Genomic DNA, 21,594 nt, shown 5'->3' on the forward strand with positions numbered 1-21,594 from the left:
ACAAAATTAGGCTGAAAGGGCCATCATCCTAATATAGACTTTACAGCCTTGCAACCAGTTATTATAGACCAAAACAAAAGTCTCCAAGGATGTGCTGGGAGAGAAATGGCAACGCTGCTTTAGGGCTCTATTAATTCTCAGCCTAGGATATCTAGATGGGTAGGGGCAAATGGGAAGCTGGGAAATAAGAAGGTAAGCTGACCAAAGATGACTGAGTGATCTCACCCATTCGTCTGAAACATTATGAAGTCTCAGAATATTTGACTCACCCAAGGAAAACACCAAAACACCTCATAAAGCCAATGATTTTTAAATTATTCTTTGTTTTGCTTACTTCCAAACTCCATATACTCTGGTATCATCTCTCCATTCCTAACAAGGTTCCAACAGTTTCCCTGAAAATGCTGTTTTGTTCTCCTAGGCTTGTGCTTTCATTCAAGTCTTCTTCTTTATTAACTCCTAAATCCTTCTAGGTTTTATAAATCCTTAATTTTCCACTCCTCTTAAAAAGTTTTCCCTTCACTTTTCAGTCTGATTTACATGTTTTTTTCCCTCTATTCTCAGGGCACCTCATGTTATATCATTTAATCACCCTGTACCAGGCCCCCTCATTCACTCATTTGCTCTACTGTTTAGTTCACACAATTGCATTTGTTCCAGTTGACTACGAACTCCAGGAGTTCAGGAATCTTGTTTTGATCCATCCTTGGGCCCTAGCACATCCTAATAAGCAACTGTTGAAATAAGCCAGGGAAGGAGGGAGGGAGAGAGGGACGAAGGAAAGATAGACTAAAACAAAGTTTTGGCTAAATTCATACCACTCATTCAACAAATTTTTCTTGAGAGCCTACTATGTATCAGACAGAAGTCTGGTAGCTGAAGATACAACAAAGTAGCTGAAGGTGGGTGGAGCCCCAAAAGTAGCCCCTTTCCTCACAATGCAGTAGAACGGCTAGACCCTGTACGAGCGTTAGATGGAAGGATGGCACGGAGACCCATGAAGCAGAGAAAGTGGACAAGGGGTCTCAGGGGCGGCAGTCGCTGCGAAAAACAAACCACCTTGCTTCCCATTTAATACCTCATCATCAATCTTTATTATTTTTATTTCCCTTCTTATGAGGAATTCATGCTTTCCTTCTTCAGCACCCATTCCAATGGCAATTCTTTTAAAGTCATAATTCTCAAGTCATTTTTTTAACCTCAGTCTTTTTTTCTGATGCCCAACATCAATTGGGCTATAAATCTGTCACGTACTACTACTAGTTTAGGCCTCTCCAAGTTATAACCCATGTGGTCCAGCCAAGATACAGAGATTCACAAAAATGCTTTCATCATATCCCAGCTGGAATCTCTTAATTCATTATTTTCAGGTCTAGCCAGTACCTCCTCTGAGCACTCGTAGTACAGAATAACTGGGGTCAGAATCATGTGCACAAGACTGGAACCCCCAATTACAATTTTCCCATGATAAAGGCATCTGTGCACAAACTTACGTGAACCAAGGTTTTTCCTTCCTTGGGCCAGCTAATATTTTCTCCTGTATAACTTGAATCAGAAACTCAGTTCTCAAGATAAAAAAGTATTTTATGAACCACTGATTAACTCCAAGGAAACATGCCAACATCTACCACCACTCTTTCCTGGCCCTCTTAAATTAATCTTTATTTTTTTCCTCATTTTATCCATTGTAATACTTTCTGGCATTTTCACAATAAGAATGCAATCAGGAAACAGACAAACTAGCCTCTTAAATAAACAGAGCCTGTTCTTTCTTAAAGTAAGTGGTCAAAAGAATGCTCATTGCCCCTCCTTCCCTGGAGATTAGTCAACAGCTTGTGATTACTCAACAGTGTGATTTTTACTTTTATATTTCATGTGTTGGTGACTCTCCATAACACATGAATTAAATTATGAAAGTTGGGAAGCAAGTTGGCTAACACAGCATGGTCATCCAATTTGCAACCCCTTCCCATGAGGTCTATGGTGGCATACATGAGTAAGACTAGTTTATTCATGACCGATATCTGGTAAGAGCTGTCTTCAGATGGCACCAAATGATTAGTTTGTGTAGCTTAACAATTCAATTCAAAAGGAAATTAAGCTGTTACCATGGACTTGTTACTAAAATAATATTGCTATTTATACCAACAAACAATGTTGGAACACTCTGTCTACAAAAAGAATTTGAAGATTAGAATGTGTATTTTTGGCCAGGAATGGGATTAGGGAATCGAAAGTGGTTCTATTGGTTCAAGAATTTGAGGAGAGATAAATATTTTTAAATCATACCTTCTAAGTTTGGCACCTGGTTCAAATTCATTTTCAGTTCATTCATTAAAAGGGGAGAATAAGGAAGAAAATTTAACTCTCTAAGGTGAATAGAAGAGAGTACCTACCTCCATGTGTATGCTCAGAAAATTCACAGGGCAATGACAGAAATTTATGGACAAGACAATACTTTTGCTGGTAACGTTATTTTCTCAGGCTTGTGTGGAAATACTTTGAATTGGATGGACTTAGAAGTATTTGTGGTTTGATGTACCCTTTGTTAATGTTCCATTCCTAAACCTGTGCTCTCCAAAGTGCATCCTGTGCTCTATTTTTAGGTAAAATATGTCAGCTGCAAAAGGCATCTTCAACGTAGATACTTTCAGTGACCATGTACCCAAGTGGTGAATACGGCTTTGAACGGAGGGCAGGCAGGGCAAATGCAATGTGAGGACCGGAGATTTCACCAGGAGCACTCCCAAGACTTGTTGGGAGTCATGATAAACGTCTGAATGTAGCAATTACAGTAGAGAGCGACAAGCAGTTACTCTTTACATGTTCATAATGGGTACTTTCTTGGCAAAAATCCATTCTCAAAAATACCACATTCATTAGATTTAGGCATAATTCCATGTACTAAGCAAATTAGTTATATGATTACTGCTAGGCCAGTTGCTTAATTTTAATAACGGCCCTTCTTTTTTCTTTTTACATTGTCATTTCAACTACAATACAGTTGAACCTATCATTCTACCACCCTCTTAAAGAGAGTTGGTATTTTTATTTTTTAATATTCTATGTAAGCTCAATTTCCCAGAGGCTAGCTCTCTGAAACCTCTGGATATCTGGAACAGCTCAGGACTCTGAAGAACAAGGAGGAAATATTTTGGCAGTCTTCTGCCTCAGCTGTGACTTCTTTGAAGTAGGGTCAGAGTCTTATTTCAGTCCACACCAACCCAGAGGAGAGCCACACAAGGAAAGAGCACCCAGTGTTCTATTCCTTGACAAAGCACCAAGGAGAAAAAAATAAGTGATATATCGGGTTCTTTCAGGCTTCTGTGCCACAGGAAGTATTCCCATTCAATAAATACCTGTTCCACACCTGCACAAATCTGTACACATTTGGACTCTATCCATCTAACATGTCCTAAGTGTGACAGGGTGCACATATTTTTAGAAACCATTGGGACTAAGACAGGTATTATCAGTTTTAACTTCCCAAGGTCAAAATAAAAGAAGTCCATTAAATAAAGAACTTACTTATCCTGAAATCAGTTCACTCTATACTAAAACCACTGTTATTCTAAGATGGAATGAACTTGTTAAAGATAACAGGGTGAAAAGAGCCCAAGCAATGAGAGCCCAGGGACAGATTTGCGAGGGTAAAGGAACGAGCTCCTCCTCGTCTCCCAAGGCAGTAACTGGCCTGCCCTGCGACTCCTCCGAAATGTTTTGGATGAGAACACTTGCTGTGATAGCGTAGTCTCATGTTAGGGTTTTCTACTCACTTAGTGAAGAGGAAGTTTCTGGAATGTGTTGAATATTGTATGATGAGAACTTCAAGAAGAAATGAGAGTCAGTGAGTGGATAGCTATAAAATGTAAGTTTAAAATTGAAAGATAGATAACAACATTTCTATGTATCCTTTTTTTTTTTTACTTACTGACATTACAGAAGAAAACCTGAAATATCCGTCTTTCTTGGTATTTCTCAATCCAACATTTTATTTTTATTTTTTTCTTCCTCTCCAGTTTTTTCATTTGCTTTTCAGCCAACAGATCCTCATACCTACCCACTTGCTATCAGAGAAGAACAAAAAACCAGTATGCACACACAATGGATTAAAACACACACACACACAAAGTTTTTTGACCATTAGTTCTTAAAAATCTAACAAACGTGACATTTGTATTATTCCTTGAGGCAATTGAAAAGCATCCGTTAAAAGCCTGCAGTCTCCTAGCACTGTGAAACACGAAATATACCCCCTGCTCTTTGGAGATCAATCAATCAGTCTCCTTCCCTCCCAGACTCTCCTTGGAAATTCCACAGTCTATCCCCTCTGACATCAGCTTTCCAGGCTTTCCAAAGTGCTTCATATAGTAATATATTCTGCACAAGTGCACTCTACAAGTTGGCTTTTCAGTGGAACTTGGCAAGATAATGCACAGCCTATGGAAAACGGATGACTCCACAGTCAGAAGACCACGTTGAGCCTTTCTGAGCAACCGTGGTCAGGCCTGGGAAAAAGGAAACAAGACCTACTGTGGCCATTCCAACGACACTAGACTATGCCAAAAGCTTCACACCCAAATTTAAATTTCTTCTGAAAGCCAGATCCCCTTGTGACCAAATGTTTCTCAGGGGAAGAAAATTGATAGCATATTAGTCAATGTCACTTCAGGGTATCCAAAGCAATCCACTTTAATTCTTTTCATTCTTATACCCCTATTTTCAGCCACAGATATGCTACAGGCACTATTCTATTTTGTAGAGTTAAACTGTAGCCAATTACAATATCATAATCAAATGCAGTGTATCAGAGGGGTAGGAAACCACCCACTGAAACAGTGACCAGAACTGCATGCACAGTATCACAGAAAAGACTCAAATGCCAACTCCACCTCGGCTAGAGCTTGCTGTCATTAAGTAATTGAGGCAGATTTAACTCAGAACTCCGGTAGACCAAAGCACCAGCAAATCACATGGTCCACCCAGAACCCGGTCCTGATGCTAAAAGTGAAAGTCTGGAACCACTGCTAGAACCACTGAGTATTCACCACTGGGTAAATACTTGTTTACTCAACAAGTATTTATTGAGCATCTATCATGCACCAGGTATAATCCTAGGCACTGTGACAAGCAGGCAAAAGTTCCTGTTCTCGAGGAGCCCATGCTCTAGAGAAGATGCCTCTTCCAAAAACTCCCAGGCATTTTTCTGAGTGGAACTAACTGCAAATCGCCCGACATGTCCATCAGTAAAACACACTGATCACAAAAGAAAACCAATTCTCAGCCCTTCCCTCAACAGGCACTCCAATAGCCTGGTCTAACTTCACCCTTACAGAAATCACACCAGGACGGCATCCTAGGCAGAGCAACACGGCAGCAGAACATTCATTCGCACACCCAGACGCTCAGTGCCTGCACGTCCTCGGGCTCTGTCAGGACCCCACTGTCTCCCTATTCTATTTGCAGCTCAGTGCCAGCCAGGCTCCCACACCCACCCGCACACTCCACACAGCCTGGGCAAAAGTGTTCCTCATGTTACAATATCTACTTACAACTAAAGATAGGCTCTCCCCACAACAAATTCAATCAAATAGATTGGCTTAGTCACTTCAAATTCAGACTTTCAAAACTTGATCTAGAGACTAAAAGACACAGGGAATGGCAATAGACAAGTATTAGCAGCCCAAAAGAGAATCGAAGGGATGTGTGAGATGGAGAGGAAGAAAAAATAAAGTTAGAAAATAAAAGGATCATGAATAACAGCTAAAAAATAATGCCAGAGCTGACGGTGGTCCTAAAAGCCAGGCAAATATTTGATTATGGCACACCACAGTCCAGGGTGAGTGAAGAAGCACAGACCTCACTCCTAGACACTTGCCTTGGAAGACACAGAGAGGGTCCTTCCACGGCCAGTGTCCTTAACTACAAAATACATCATTTCAAGACTACTCCAAGGACCAACGGAGACCATGTGTGTGTGTACGAAGCACTGCGTAGGTGGAAGGGATGACGAAACCCGGCTTCTCGGAGGTACCGGCACTGCACAGCATCCATTTGGCTGTATCTGAAACTATTTGTGTTTTAAAAGATCAAGGAAAAGCTATCCATTGAAAATAGAGATGGAGGGTCATTCATTTCTTATCTGAGTTATAAAAATGTAAGAAATAAACTGAGCCTAAAAACTATGTATTTGTTCATTTATCTAGTCAACACATACTTACTGAGCTACTCTGGGTCCCCTACATTGCAGACAAAATGAGAGCAAGACAGATCAGTCCCTTCCCTCATGGGGCAGAAAAGTAATAAAAAAAAAAAAAAACAGCCCAAAACACTGAGGATCACTCTCACATAAAGCCACACACGGTGCAGCATGATTCCATGGATTGTACACAGTGGGCCTCCAACAATATTGACTGTTTAATTTTCAAGATATATTACAGACGGTAAGAATTTATCCTACCAACGCTCACAAAACTACATGTGATTATAAAAATGACATGACCAAACACTATGTTGCTAGGTGGTTGTTGTTATTGTTCATAAAAACCATTACAAATGTATCTAGTGACGGACATGGTAGCCATGACTTATCCAAATAGTAAATGATTTATTGATACCAGAATTGCTATTATGACATCCAAAGGCCTTCCTTGGGGACAAGTCTACATGCGTCCACTTGAAAGCATGCATTATCTCAAAATGCTTAATGCCTGAGAAAACCATTTTTATGGTGTACTTGTTTTATGTATTTTAAGGGTTTCTAAGTTCCAGTTTAGTCCCTTTCCTGCAGGAAAGTTAGAGGTCAGATTCTTTATAGAAACACAAGGATTAGAAAGAAAGCAGTGTTAAGCGACAGAAAACTCAAGATCCCTCTAGTTTTGAAGGGCAGCAGAAACCTACCAAAAGAGCTCTTCCACCTTAACTGAGCCAGTCCTGGGGGGGCTCATCACAGCAGATTCTCACAGACAACATGCGCCGTCAGGCTCCTGAGGCGCTGTGAAAAAGTCTGCCCTGCTCTTCTTCCCCCCAGAGTGGCACCCCGGCACCACTGTGCTTGTGCGGCTGTGCTGTGCCGTCCCCACCGCTTGCTTCTCGGGCCTCAGGTCCCATGGCCCCCCTTCACTGTCTGAACTCCATCCGTACCGGCAGGCTTCCTTCTAGTTCCTCGAATCCTGGCACCATCCTAGAACCTTCACACATAGTCTTCCTTCTACTTAGAAACCTTCCTCGCACTATTCACACAGCTGGCAACTTCTCATCCTGCAGAGAGCCTCCCCATACACAGGTCCCCGTGTGTCATTATTCTCCGCCCTCACACCTTCCGCATTCCTTCGCTTCCTTCAGAACCACATGGGCATGTAGGAGTTTCTGTGTTGACTTGCGTACTCCCTGCCTCCCTCACTAGAATGTAACTCCAGAGGGCGGGGTGTGTTTCACGTGCACAGTGCCTGGGACAGAACAGACGCGCGTGCACAGACCTGCGTCTCTTCTCATCTTCTTAGAACAATGTCTCTCCATGGGGGAGAGTAGTGAGGGGAAAATGGGGACAACTGTACTTGAACAACAATAACAAATAAAATATATTTTAAAAAAGAATCATTTTTTTCAGCTTAGTATATCTTTTTTTATGGATATATTTAATAAAATGAACTCTCATGAGTGAGGTTTGAAATTTCTAGTTTTAAAATAACCCCAATGTTTAGGCTTTTCTGGCTTTAGTCCTCTGGGACCAGGGCTCTCAGTCCTTCTTTACAAAAGTTGCCTCAAGAATGGCCATGTGATTTCACTTACATGTAGAATTCAAAGAACAAAATTAACGGACAAACAAAAATTGAATCCGACTCTTAGACACAGAAAACAGACTGATGATTGCTGGAGAGGAAGGGGGTTGTGGGACTGTGCGGAAAAGGTGAAGGACTAAGAAGTGCAAACTGTAGTCACGGAACAGCCAGAGGGATGCAAAGCAGAGCAGAGGGCAGATAGTCAATGATGTAACAACTCCGTACGGCACCTGCAGGATACCGGAAATACTGGGGGAAACGCTGTGTAAAGCACACTGTTATCTAATCACTACATGGTGCACCTGAAACTAATACAAAGTAATATAGAATGTACACTGTAATTGGAAAAGAAAATTAAAAAAGAAAAGATAAACTTATGTACAGATCGATACATAAATACATAGATGGAGACATAAAAAAAGAATGACATGTGGATTTTCTACGTAACAGCACCACCCCACATTTCCCTAAGCTGTTCAATGTCATATTTACAGACACAGTTCTCACACTAATCTACAAAGCTGAATATGTACTTTATAGAGGTGTGCGTTTTATTTTGCTGATGGCTAGGTTTCTACGATCTCTTGTTGGTTTTAGAATGCCACGTTTCTAAAACAGCCGAGTGCTTTTACACGTCACTGCAGGCCTTTTTTGAAGGGACAAGTGCACTTCCCCTCCTGTGTCTGTGCACCGGGCTGCGTGGGTAAGCCTTTCAGTGGTGTCCTCGGGGGAGCTGCTGTGACAACAAACGCTTCCCTGAGCTACAGTCATCACTACATTTCATGGAAATGGCTGTTGCTCAATCCTTCACTTTCTCCTTCCTTTACTACAATTTGCACCCTTGGAGTTTTAGCCTTTCTAACAATTGCGATAATTGGGTGTGCATTAAAGAAAAGCATGTGGTTGCCCTGGCTGGTGTGGCTCAGTGGACTGAGCACTGGCCTGTGAACCAAAGGATCGTGGTTCAATTCCCAGTCAGGGCACATGCCTGGGTTGCAGGCCAGATCGGACCCCCAGCTGGGGGTGAGCAAGGGGCAATCACCCATTCATGTTTCTCTCCCTCTCTTCCTCCTTCCCTTCCTCTCTCTTTAAAAACAAATAAAATATTAAAAAAAGAAAGAAAGAAAAGCACACGATTGATATGATATACAAATAAAAATGTTGGGCTTAACCTGAATGGGAGAAACAAAAACTATGTTTTTCTAGTAAAATAGCAAGACCTTCCAGTGGGAAACAAAGCCATAGTGGGGCCTCTGGTTTAGGTCTAATGCTGGTGACAGCTGAAATGCTGTTTATGAAACAACACCTTCAACCAAGATTACACTCCCTTTCATGAGAATGAGAATGTTAGTAGCAAACACTTCCCAAACATGCGTCACGTGTGTGCTAGGCCCTGTGCTGAGCACTTGGCGTGCTATGTCCTTCCGTCTCTCCAGCAGCCTCACTAGACAGACGGAGCCGTCCCACCGCACAGACAGGGGAGCTGGCTGAGCCCCACACAGTCACTGCCCCACCACCACCAAATGCAGCACTTTCCCCAGAAAGTCCTGACTTCTTAACCGGCGTTCTGGGGATCGTCAGGTCATGTTTTTAAGTGTGTCTCTTAATCAGGCATTTTAATTGAAACATTAAAATTGTTGTCATGTAATACTGACTCCTTTGCTATAAAAGTTAGCCTTGAAAATAATTCCCCTACCATTTCCTCTCATTCATAGAAAATAAAGAGTAACAACCCAGGAGTCACGAGAACAAGGGGGGCCCTGCGCACGCTTCAGGCTGGCTCAGTGGAAGGCAGCAATGACTTCTCGGGATCATTGCCTTTGGTTTGGTTTTCTGATAGCTGTTCGGCGTGGCAGTGCGGACAAACACTGCACGAAGAAATGAAGCCTAAATAAGGTCTGAAAAGAAATAGCTTTATCTAGTTCCAAATCATGCTATTTTTTTTTAAATTAGAGACTTTTCTATGGAGTTTAAGGGTTGTTTTCCTGAAAGAGGGCAATTCAACTTCCTATGACATACTGCTTTGCAAAGCGAGTTTATGTCCTTAAGATTTATCCATGCCTCTGCTTCTCATTTTTCCCCTAATACAAGAAGAAAATTCCAAAATATCCTCAACTTTTCAACTGACACTTTCAAATCATTATACAAAGGATAAATCAAAATTTATGTCTGGAGGACCATGGCTTTGCCTTTGTCTATCAAGGTTCACTACTTTATAATTTAAAGAATATATCACTGAAATTCCTAATAAAATATGAGCTTTTTCATTGGACTTTAGGGAAGAAATGATCCCTAAGAGCTAATGCACAGCTATTTAAAAATTTGTTTTCAATTTGGGTAAAGTTTGTCCCCAAACCTGAAAGCCTTCCCCTGTGGCCTGGCTGAGTGTCCTGCACCAGTGAAGGTCAGCAGTGTCTTCAAGGGGAAGGCGGGCAAGAAGGCAAAGTTTCTCCAGGGACACAGAGAGAGATGGGCCCATTTCATGAATTGCACCATTAGAACATTCTTTATTTCCTGAGGAAATAACTATCCCAACGTACTGTCTACTTATAAAGCTCTTCTGAAACAATTCAGACAGAAGGGAGTGCCGCTAGGGAAATACGGAAGGAAAGCTGGAGAGCAGTTCTTTTCATGAGCCCCACAGAATTCACTTCCCACACATTTCAAGTATCAATATCTACACTCATGTTCCCTGATGAAATATAGGCATATGTGTAGGTATTGCTGTTCAAGAGTACCTTTTAAAAAAATGTTGTACTAACAAATATGTTTAGCATTTAAATACTATGTCTCATCGGCCTCTAGACCCCACAGTTAAATTAAGTAAACCAACAGAGATTTACTAAACAACTACTCTGTTCACAGCTACTCTCTTCACAGCATTGGGCTTGGTATTCATGACCCAGGAAGAAGGACAAGACGTAGCTTTTGTTTTCTGGTCTTTGGGAAGCACCATAGCCTGGCCGCAAGACTCAGATAGAAATCGGCATTTTATCAGCCCCAAACTAGACCGGGATTAATCACATTCATAATTCCCATAGCATGGGGTCTGACAGGCCAAATTTACTTTGTAGAGGTAATACTGAAAAAATATATGTCATTTATATTTACATGTATTCATATTTGTGTACATGTTCATGTTTATGTAACTATATATATTTGTTTTTAAATTAATAGGTCATTAGTATTTCATTTGATGAAGAAAATGTTCTTAAGGTAACTTAAAATATTATAACTTGTTTATAAGGCTTCCCAAAAGCCATGAGAGCAGACTGATTCTAGACCATTTTATTACAATGTAAGCATTTGAACACAAGGATCAATGAATGTACATTTAAAAAGGTGAATATGCTCATTCCTTACCTCTTAGTAAATATCATTAAAAACCATCATCTCCAAAGACAAGGACTGGGTCACCCAATTATTCTAAAGTGCAACACAATGCAAGAACAACAAGAGTTCATTAAGGAACAAAAGTACTAAAATAGCTGATGTAATCCATAAAGTAAGTGACAAAGACCAAATGTTTAATGCATGCATTGACTGTCAAATAGAAACGTGGATGGGGTCCAGGCGGCCAGAGGTGGTGATGTCAGCGAAGTGGCATGGAAACTGATGGGCTTTCATGAAAGGATTCAAGAAGGAATAAGCCTTCAGCCTGATCTTGAAAGAAAAGGAACCACTCTAGAAAAGGGAGCTCTCGCTCCAAGAATATCTGATACTCCCAGTTCCTGTAAGCAGAACACCCGAGGGCTGGTAAGAATCAGACAGCACACATGCCAACCACACTAAACCATTCAAAACTAGGAATGTATCGGTATTCAATACATTCAGAGAGAATTCAGCTTGCCTTGGTGATACTTCAGAGTATTAAAGAACCAACCCCCAGAGAATGGGTGCTTCCTACTGCCCTAATTTATGGTCAAATGCATCCTCTTAGGAACACAAAAAGTTAGTTACTCTATGACAAAGATCTTACTTCAAATCCTCTAGACATTTGGACAAATATTCATCTACAGATGACAATCATATATGGATTTAAAATACCTATCTAGAATACAAAGAGGTTGCCATGGCAATGACAAATGACTTTTAAAATAACTGTCAAACTCAGAATCCAGACCTTTAGGCTGAGGATGTCAAAGGAGTTGAAGGAGAAAGGTATGTGTGGGTGGGGGGGGCGGGGTGAGGAGTGATCAGATTAATTGATTTGAATGTGCTCGGTTAAACTAAGTACAAACAGTTACCTTCCTGTAGGATCCCCAAGGGCTAATGTGCTAATGCCTCTCCAAGAATAGGACATGGTATAGAGTTTCCAAAATGTGATGGACCACGGAAACTTCATTTCATGGAATCCCCACAGGTCTAATGTTCTCCAAAAAGTGCATCATCTGGACCACAAAGTCTCACATGCCTGCTCAGTGGATGTGCGTAAACCAAAGCAGCAGACTCTCTGGAGGCCGTAACTCCTGGGAAACGCAAACACTGCACGTTCTCGAGGACTCTCAACTGAGCACGTAAAATTGAGAAGGGTCTCCAGACTGCTATCCAGGATTAAGCCAAAGCAGTTTCAGAGACAGACCAGTCCACCCACTAATTTATATACGCAAAAGAGAATTTTTAAAAACCCCACATTCTGATCTTACAGGTATTGTGCTGAAGCACACAGTTCAGTAGAATAGAAGGGTACCACAGAGAGGTTTGAAACATTCCCTTCATTCTCTGAAACAAGCAAGATGACACCACGCTTCCTTTCCTGCCCGTGGACGGAGGGCTGGCAGGGCAAGGGCCTCCTCAGGGTGGCTGTGGCTCCCTCACCCCAGTCAGTTCCAGCCTCTGTACCTTCACACTCTCTTTTCCCTTCACCTGTACTTTCCCTCCTCCACTCTGTCCAGTTAAATCTCCACCATGTTTAGTTATTTTATTACTTCCTATATGCATTTCTATCTTTCAAAAAAAAAACAATTTGAAGACTCTGATGACAAAAACCTTGGTTCCATCACAGTGTCTAGCTCAGCACCAAGCCTTTATGAATAGTTGCTATCATTGTTATATCTAATAACATGACTGCAAAATATTTTGCTTATCACTTATGTTTCAACAGAATTCCACTTGGATATCCTGAGAAATTAGATTCTAATTCTGAGGTCTCTAGGTTTTTTTGTTGTTGTTGTTTATTTTTAAATATCAACACAGGTTCTGATTCTCTAAGATGTTGCCTTCTTAAAAGTTGAAAAGCAGCAGGGAAAAGGAAAAGTGGAGACTTAACTGAGACCTCAGGTGATGTATTGATGTCACTAGAAGCCAAGTTTTAGGGTTGTGCTGTCCAAGAGACTCACACGGCTATCATTTGGCGCAAACTGAGATGTGCAGTAACACACACACTGGAGTAATACACACACTGGAGTTCAGAAACTGAGCATGGATGAAAGAATGCAAAGTATCTCCTTAATAATTCTCAACACTGAGGAGCAATCAAAATAAAACTTGGATATATTGGGTTAAATAAAATATCTTGTATCTTGAATTTCAATAAAATTGAAATCAATTTTAGCTGTTTCTCTTTATGTTTTCATGTGGCGACCAGATAAATTAAAATTATTTATGTGGCTCACATTACATTTCTGTTGGCCAAGGCTGTTCTCGAGTTTTGAGCACCGAAGACCAAAAAGTGGTCCAAATATTAAATATGGCTACGAACTTATAAAAACTAGTTTCACTTTTTTAAGTTCGTAGTGCTAAAAAACAATGAAGTTGAAAACAAATTGTCTTTGAAGGTGAAACCATGATGCTAAATCTCTGACCAAGTTTAATAGCTATATTAAATTCTTTGATAATAAAAGAGGATGTTAAAATAGATACTTCCATTGATGCACCAAGAAAAGAGATACCACATTCTAAATCCAGTGAGATGTTATGATCAGAATTTGCAAAGGAGGTGATCACAATGTGATCACAGACCTGTTAAAACCTCGTGCATACTGACAGTATGAAAGTGTCGGAGGTAGGAAGAGATGGAAATAGGGTCACTTGGACAAGAGCTGAGCTATCACTAGCTCTCCCTGAGAAACTGGGGGAAGACCACATTATGACAATGAGTCATGAAGGATGGTGGGGGGGGGGGATTCCCAGGAGACTGCTCAGACTATGTGATATGTATCCACTGCAGTTTGGACGTCCCCGGGGACTGTCTAATGGTGGAAACCAGCTGGCCAGATGCTCAAACGTGGTGCAAGGGAGAGGCTGCTACTGTCCAAGCTGGTTTGTATCCCAGCAATATACTGTGGCAGAAAAAAATGCACGTGTTTTCTGCCAACCAGTTGTGTGGTTCTGCAAGGGAAAGCTGATGTGGAGTGGGCTTAGATCCTTTACCACCGGACGAAAGAAACTGCGGACAACTGACAAGAACTTAGGCATCTTTGCTCACATTATCCCATGAGGGAGAAATTCTGAAAGCAACCAAAAACTTTCATCTACCAGCAGAGGAATAACTGCGTGGGCTAAGAGGGACAGAGAGTGGGAGATGAAAATTAAACTGCTTCACAATAGCATCCACCAGTCCTGTGTATTCGTACCAGGCATGTGCAGCCTCAAGAGGCTTGGTAGCATATGTTCCCTATGTGCATACAGTTACTCAACCACAAAAACCGAATGTCTGGGTCAACAGATGTATTTCCTGGAACTATTCTAGGAAAATCAAGTTTATTCAATGATCCACCAACTGCCAAATGTTGCAATTTAGATGCGTGGTAACATTTAGGGCATTCTGTCTCTGCTATCTGCACACTGGTATTAAGTTTCCATTTAACTAAATACAAAAAGTGAGGCTCACAGAGGGCCTCCACATACTTTAGTAACAACAGTTTACAGACTGTTACCTTCAAGAGAAAAAACTGCCCAGTTCACAGAGCTCTGCCCTCCAAAGGCACTGAGAATGGGAGCTGGCCTGTGGCATTTACTCTGGGAACTTTAATAATAGCCACTAAAATGTAAAATCATGTAGAAGTAGTGTTATAAATGCAGCTCTGTAAAACTTACTTGCAGAGAAAGAGAAAGAGAGAGGAATCTACATTTCATTAATGCCTCTGGGGGTTGGGAGAAGCGGTGAGAAAGTCACCTCCTGATTCCAGGAGGCATTCTGTACCGTGCTCTGTTACCACGCTCTGCGAGAAGGTCATGCCTCTACTTTCTTTTTATGAGGTGAACGGATATGAAATGGATTACCTGGTTACTACGTATTTGGATCATTATATGTTAGTCCTCTCCATCCATTAGACACGATGACGCTTTCCCGGACTCACAAAAGAAATGCCTACCGACAGTTAAAGAACTGTCTTTTTAAAGTGGTTCAATAAAACATTTTAAAAATCATTTTCATCATCAGAGAATCTAAGTTACGATTTTTTTAAGTTTCTTAAATACCAACTCTACATATGAGAATAAAAAATTTTACAAAATAAATAAATAAACCTTGTCCAGCTCCATTAACACTGGAACTCCATAAAGGTGGCAAATATGAAGAAGACTAACTTAGGTCCCCTTCCATTCTCCTGCTTCTCTGAAGAGTGAGAATTATCACAATACTTCCGTTTTTATTCTACTCCAAGTTTGCACCATTGTTCTTTTTCTTAAAGCTATCAGTTCCACGATGCTTTCCCCTACACTTTACCAACTAATAGCCAGCAAACTAGCCAACAGACTTTCTTGACTTGGCAAAAATCCAAATATCGTCTTCACAGTTTAGACTTGGGTGGAAATTTAACACTGAACAAATGAATTGGAATTTAGAAGAATCCGTGTCCCCGCTTACATTCGGATGGCACATGGTGAACATCCCCAGATGGAGTCACGAGAGAAAACTTTTTGTTATTAGCAGTTATTCGTCCAAAAGGCTTCATCGTCTGGTTCACATAAAGTCTGACATGAAAACATTAATCTGATCCCATGTGCTGTAAGAGTCGTGCGAGACGATTCCTCTCACTGCTTTCTAATCTAAATCAGTGTCTGACCCCAAACAACTGAAGTGTCTGACTATCCACTGCAGCTAGTAGAACTGGCACTATTTTAGGTTGTTTCTGAAAACACAATGCCTCCCACAAAGAGAATTAAAAAGGTCACATGCTCATTTGAATGTATTACTGACCCTGTAAAGGGAGTCCCAAAAATGCGGTTCCAAATATGGCTCAAACAGTTGTAATATCGTGGACAAACTATATAACCTTCCATGGTAACTGCACTAAGTGGCAATATTCGTGTTGTATGTCTACATTTAAGAATGTCAATTCAGGCCTTTACACTCCATTTACATGCACTGAGAACAGACAGGAATGGCCCTCTTGCCAGGAGTGGGTTGTTCATCTTTAAAATATCAAAATCAATCAAACAGAAAAATATCCCAAAACCCTGCATTAGATGCACCCAAGCAATAGTCAAGATTCCCTTCCCTTGGTTTTTAAAATAACCTGAAAGTAACTTAGTTCAACTCTACCAAAGATTTTTAAAAATCACCTACCTAGCAAAATTTCTTGGAGGGCTTTTAAAAAATCTGTTACTTCTACTTTAAAACGCATAGCTCGAAGTTTCTTCTACTGTTCAGAAAACTCTCTGCAGTTACTAATGACCCCTTCCCAGGGAAATGCAAGGATAGCAGTGATTCCACATACAGGCTTATGAGCCAAATTGGCAGGGTCCAGCCTTTGGTTGCACCATTTATAAGCTGTCTGACCTTGAACAAGCTATCTGACCTCCCTCTGCCCCTGTTTACACCTCTATAAAATGTGACTCATTATAGGCCTTTCCTCATAAAGTTGTTGCAAATCACGAAAGGGAAGAGTTCAGCACACTGCCTGACACAGCCCCAGTATCCAGTACACATCACCTGTTCCTACATCAAAGGGCCTCTTGAGGTTTTTATTCTTTCTTAACCCTTTGAAGAGTTGAACAATTGCCAAGCTATTTCTTGAACTCCTTCTTGCCTTTCGTCTCTTTAGCTCAGTGCTCTCCTGGTTCCCTTGGGTCTCTCGCTGTTTTCCCAATGTCCTTCTTTTATTCTCTTCTTCCCCAAGCTTATCCATCATTATCCCTCCCCGTCACCAAGCTCAGGTCTATCTCCCTCATTCTCCCTTTTTTCATTACCTTGAGATCTCTCATCCACACACATGATGCGCTGTGTTTAAGAGAATTTAACAAGATTTTAAATGGTCTGCATTCTGAAGCAAGATGGCAAGAGAAAGTGTGATTCCACATAGTCTTGTTGACAGTAACTATGGTAATACACCACTAGCTTGTGTTGTCGTTACCACAACAGGAACTGAACTCATTTGAATACTAATAACAAATGCTAACCCAATGTACCACTGAGTTTAGGCAATGAACAGTTTTACTGGTTGCACAAGGCCCGAGCAGAAAGAAGACAAAAATGGTCCATGGATAGTGGGGAAAGGAGGGAGCAGTCAGGAACACCGTAAGCATAAATTTATAGAAAATAATTATTAGAAGAAGAGCAATGAAAGAAACTTAGGGTATAAAAGGAAACATGAGAGATTCAATCTTCGATAGAGAATATGGTAGGCAGTAGGAAACTCAAGTGCTCACAAGGGCTAACAAGCAAGCTAAAAACATTAAGTAGGCAGGATGTATCTATCATAATAGGGAGTGGTGGAGACTGTGGCAAACTGAAGAATGTAACTAAAGGTATACACATTCACTTTGTAAAAAGTAAACACTGCAAGCCAAACAAGTTATGAGCTTTTGCTTTTCTTCCTCTGAGGGTAGCGAGATAGGAAATAATGTTATTGTCACCTGCCTGATGAGACTGATTAGCCAAGAAATTTTTAAGTATATTTGTTTTACTGGCTAAAAGCTGCAAGTAACGATAAATTTATTTCATGACCTGATTGTATTTGTTGAATAAAAATTATAATGAATTATAATTCATAATTCAAGCTTGGATTCACTACTCATCTCCATCACAAACCAAACCACTGTGTTTGTGGATTAAGATTCATTTACTAGCTTAAAGTAAGCCAGATCCTGCCAGGATCATCCCCAAAGGGTACTCCACACTTGTGTCAGCTGTTTGAGATAGTCACAGGTAATCCAAGATTTCCCAAGAACAAAGCTGCTTATTCTGGGGAGTACTTGTAACTGACATTTTAAGTGTTGCTCTCCATGTGCGTTACAACACGACAGGAAGTTGCCTGTTTGTTACTTGTTTGTTTGTTTGTTTGTTGCCATTCAGTTTGGGTCAAAACACACCTTTTCTGCATCCTTGCCAACTGAAAAATGACAGTCTTGTGGCCCTAAAACATCATAGTTATGAAAGATGGGGCTGAATTCAATTAGGCATCAAGACTGTAAGCACCTTCAAAGCAAAACGAATAAAAACTATCCAGGACTGGCACAAGTGAGCAAACAGCAACTACCCCCAGGAGATTCTCATTCAGATCCAATCGTCCTGTCTCCAGATTCTCTGGTACTTAAAAGTAAGTCCAGTTCAACCCACATTGACCAGGTACGATTGTGCATCAGGCATTGCGCTCAGTGCAGGAGTTAAAATGACCAAGCCACAGATGCCGCGGAAGGGCTTCCTCTCCACTGGGGCAGAAGCACGGGGACCCCCCTGCTGTTTCAGCGCCATGTGGCACGTCCTACAAAAAGGGGCATGGGGAGAGTGCCAAGGAAGAATGCAGAAGGAGCTCCAGGAAATAAGAAAGCCTTCCAAGAGTTCATTTTTAAAAATGAAAGGTCACATCTCAATTAAGACATACTACAACTAGCCTAGGGAGTTAACATAATAAACTAGCCAAGGTAATAAACAAGGTAAGCAGTGTACTAACTGGCCGTCCAAAGTCACGGTGAATGCTTCCCTACACTTTTGGGTGTATTTGTCCTGACTCAGTCCTACATTTTTATTAATGACTCTTGAAATCACAAACACACGTTTGGGTAAAAGGATATATTGCCTCTAATTCTTTAAAGAAGTAATCAAAGGACTCTCACAGGAGCAGAGAACAGTGGAGATGCTACAATTCTAGAATCTAAAACACTCCCCTCACCCATGCGCTGAAGAATCGGTACTTTGCATCACCTCTACCACTGAAGGTCTGGGACTATACGCATGGGTGGACCAGGCAGAGGGTAAAGATTAGCAAGCGCCTGCTTCCTGTTCCCCAGTCTCAGCTACTGCAAACACCTGAAAACCTGCCATTTAGGGATTAATTTTATTTAGACGCTGTAAAGATTCTATGGGACCAACATATATTTACACCTCAGTGCAAATTTCAGGAGGGAAGCATTTAAAGAGACTCCAGAAGTTGGAGAAACCCTTGAGTAATATGCTAGTTTTAACTAGTTTAGTAACGTAACCCATTCATATCATTTCTTCATTTTGATCAAAAATCAAGTCTTCAAAGAAATAACTGTGGAAGGATTTAAATACCATGCCTTCTTTATTTTTATTGTGTTATTGTCAATATCTGAACTGTGGGCATCAATATCCTTTGCAGCAAATTATTAATCACTTCATTAGATGTAAAATAGCCTATAATTTCATCTTAGTAATTTTTCTAAAACAAATTGAACCTAGTATTGTCTTGAAATTATTTTCATACATCATGTCTCAAGGCATACATTAACAATTTTAATCTAAACTACTTAAATCCTACAGCATCTTCACTGAGTGAATAATAAGGCCACAGACTGATACTACCTAATGGGAATATTTGTCTTTATTACTCTGGATACCACTAGCTCCAAGTTAATAAAAATACATCCGTGCGAGCTGTAAAGAGAAACAGGTTTAAGGAAGAACTCCAACATGATTGAAAGGACTCCAAATGCAATGTAAAGGCCCAGAGTCCACAGTGCATCCATCACACATCAGTACCACACAGACAGACACAACGATCATAGTAACTACCAAGAGTTACTTGCTAAAACATGTACAATTGCCTGAATTTAAACACACTTATAAAATTAGAAACAGAGAACAATTCCTCACATGCCACCTTATGCTCTTTGTTTTTAAATAACATATATTCAACATCTACTACTGAATCTTTACTTTCCACCTCAGAATAAAAAGGTCTTTGTATAACATTGGATAAAAGGGATGATTGCCATTTAAAAGGTTTATGGGTATTTTTCAATGAATACTTTTCATGAGTATTTTTGCAGTTTTGTGTGAAACGAACCTGCTCAGCCTTCCATATAAAACGAGGAACAATAAGTAAGTGGCTGAGAAAGTGGAGACGAGACGACCAGAAAAGCCCTACCTCAGAGGGCGGGGCGGACACCCACGCACACGACGTACTCTGCACATCTCAGCGTCGTATTTGCATCTCTAGGTCAAATATCTGTTTTAATTGGGAGCAGCAGCGAGCATTAGACCCAAACACAGAAAATCCACATTCAAATTAAAGTGTATTATTATATGTGCTCCCTTCTCAAATGCGAATGGGAGGGCGACTGCACGCCTCGGGAGGCTGCGGCCAGTGCTGGACAAGCCACACAGGTGGCGGCAGCCGCTGCTCCGTAATTCTACCGTGAATTTTGAACGCGGAGCTTGTGTGCCACCACGGCCCCCAATAGGCTCTAACAGGTCTTTAGGTATGTTTCTCTTCACTCTAAAGTTTTCCCTTTCCATACAGATGTTTTGTTTGGAGCCATTTCTTTAATTTACTAGGATAATAATGAGCTCAATCATTACCCTTATGGAAGTCTCCTTCTTTTATTCTGATGCCAACGGGTACTTGTGCACATGCTCACTACTGAGTCCCTGAGTCCACCGGAAGGAATTACTGAATAACATACATAGATTTAAGGCCACTGTCTTGTCAGGCTGGGAACCTTCCCAGTGACAATGCAGACAGCCCCTCAAAGTTCAGCAAAAGTCCTGAAGTAGCCGCACGAACCCAATGAGGGTTTGAACCAGTAACAGCCTCAGCCACCGGAACCTCTGATTCATTTGTGACACTTACCTCTTTCGCACTGGGGGCCAGTAAAGCCATACGTGCATGCGCATCGGTTTGGAGCCACGCACCTGCCTCCGTTGAGACAGCCGCTTTCACAGACCGCTGGAAAACAAGGAGGGAGAAGCTGAGCACCTTTCCCTGCCAGGGGATGCTGATGAAATCACAGGTACAGTCCCCCAACGGACATAAAAAATCTAAATAATCACCTGGTACATGTTTCCAACAGTTACCCTACCATCCCAGCTCCTCCAACGTCCCTCCAAAACTCTTAAAGCAGCACCGCCTGGAATAGGTGGGTCTGCACCTGTGTGCACGCTGACAGTTTCAATCCGGGAAGCATACGAGCAATGCTTTCAGTTCTGCATCTAAAGTGGTGGTTTATGAAGGGCATCCCCGAAATCACAGATGCAGGGACCACTGTGATGGCTGCCAGATGGGCGGGGAACTGAGGGGATGGCTGAAAGCAGGGAAGGGATTGAGACACAGGAATCGCGAACTACAGAAACAATCCCAGGGATGTGAAGTGTGACATGGGGAATACAGTCGATCACACTGTAACAACTCAGTGTGGGGTCAGACAGGTCCTGGGCTTGTCGGGGGGAATCACTTCGTAAGGTATGCAAATGTGTAATCATTGTTGTACTTGAAACTAATACAGTATTGCATGTCAACTGTAACTGGAAAAAATCTTTAATCTTTTAAAAGAGACATAACTGAATGGAAACTGTACGTTAGCAAGCTGACTCTTAATTGTTTAAGATTTACATTTAATTTCCAGAGGGAAACTTTGGACCCTCTGCTGTCACCCTACAGAAAGGTGACATGTGAAAGTCACGCAA

General features: G+C 41.2%; 1 protein-coding gene across 4 annotated transcripts in view; it reads right to left on the reverse strand.

Annotated features, from left to right (window-relative positions):
* The window catches only part of FBN1 (fibrillin 1), a 227,932-nt gene that overhangs the window by 157,945 nt on the left and 48,393 nt on the right, over positions 1-21,594 (reverse strand). For all 4 annotated transcript variants that reach the window (XM_037054584.1, XM_037054585.1, XM_037054583.1 and 1 more), the window contains one exon: positions 20,762-20,857. In XM_037054584.1, the coding sequence (XP_036910479.1) occupies positions 20,762-20,857 (96 nt within the window). The remainder of the gene's footprint in view (positions 1-20,761; positions 20,858-21,594) is intronic.

This window comes from Sturnira hondurensis, unplaced genomic scaffold, assembly GCF_014824575.4.
Source record: "Sturnira hondurensis isolate 20B ecotype Veracruz unplaced genomic scaffold, ASM1482457v3 Scaffold0008196, whole genome shotgun sequence".
Taxonomy (NCBI): Eukaryota; Metazoa; Chordata; class Mammalia; order Chiroptera; family Phyllostomidae; genus Sturnira; species Sturnira hondurensis.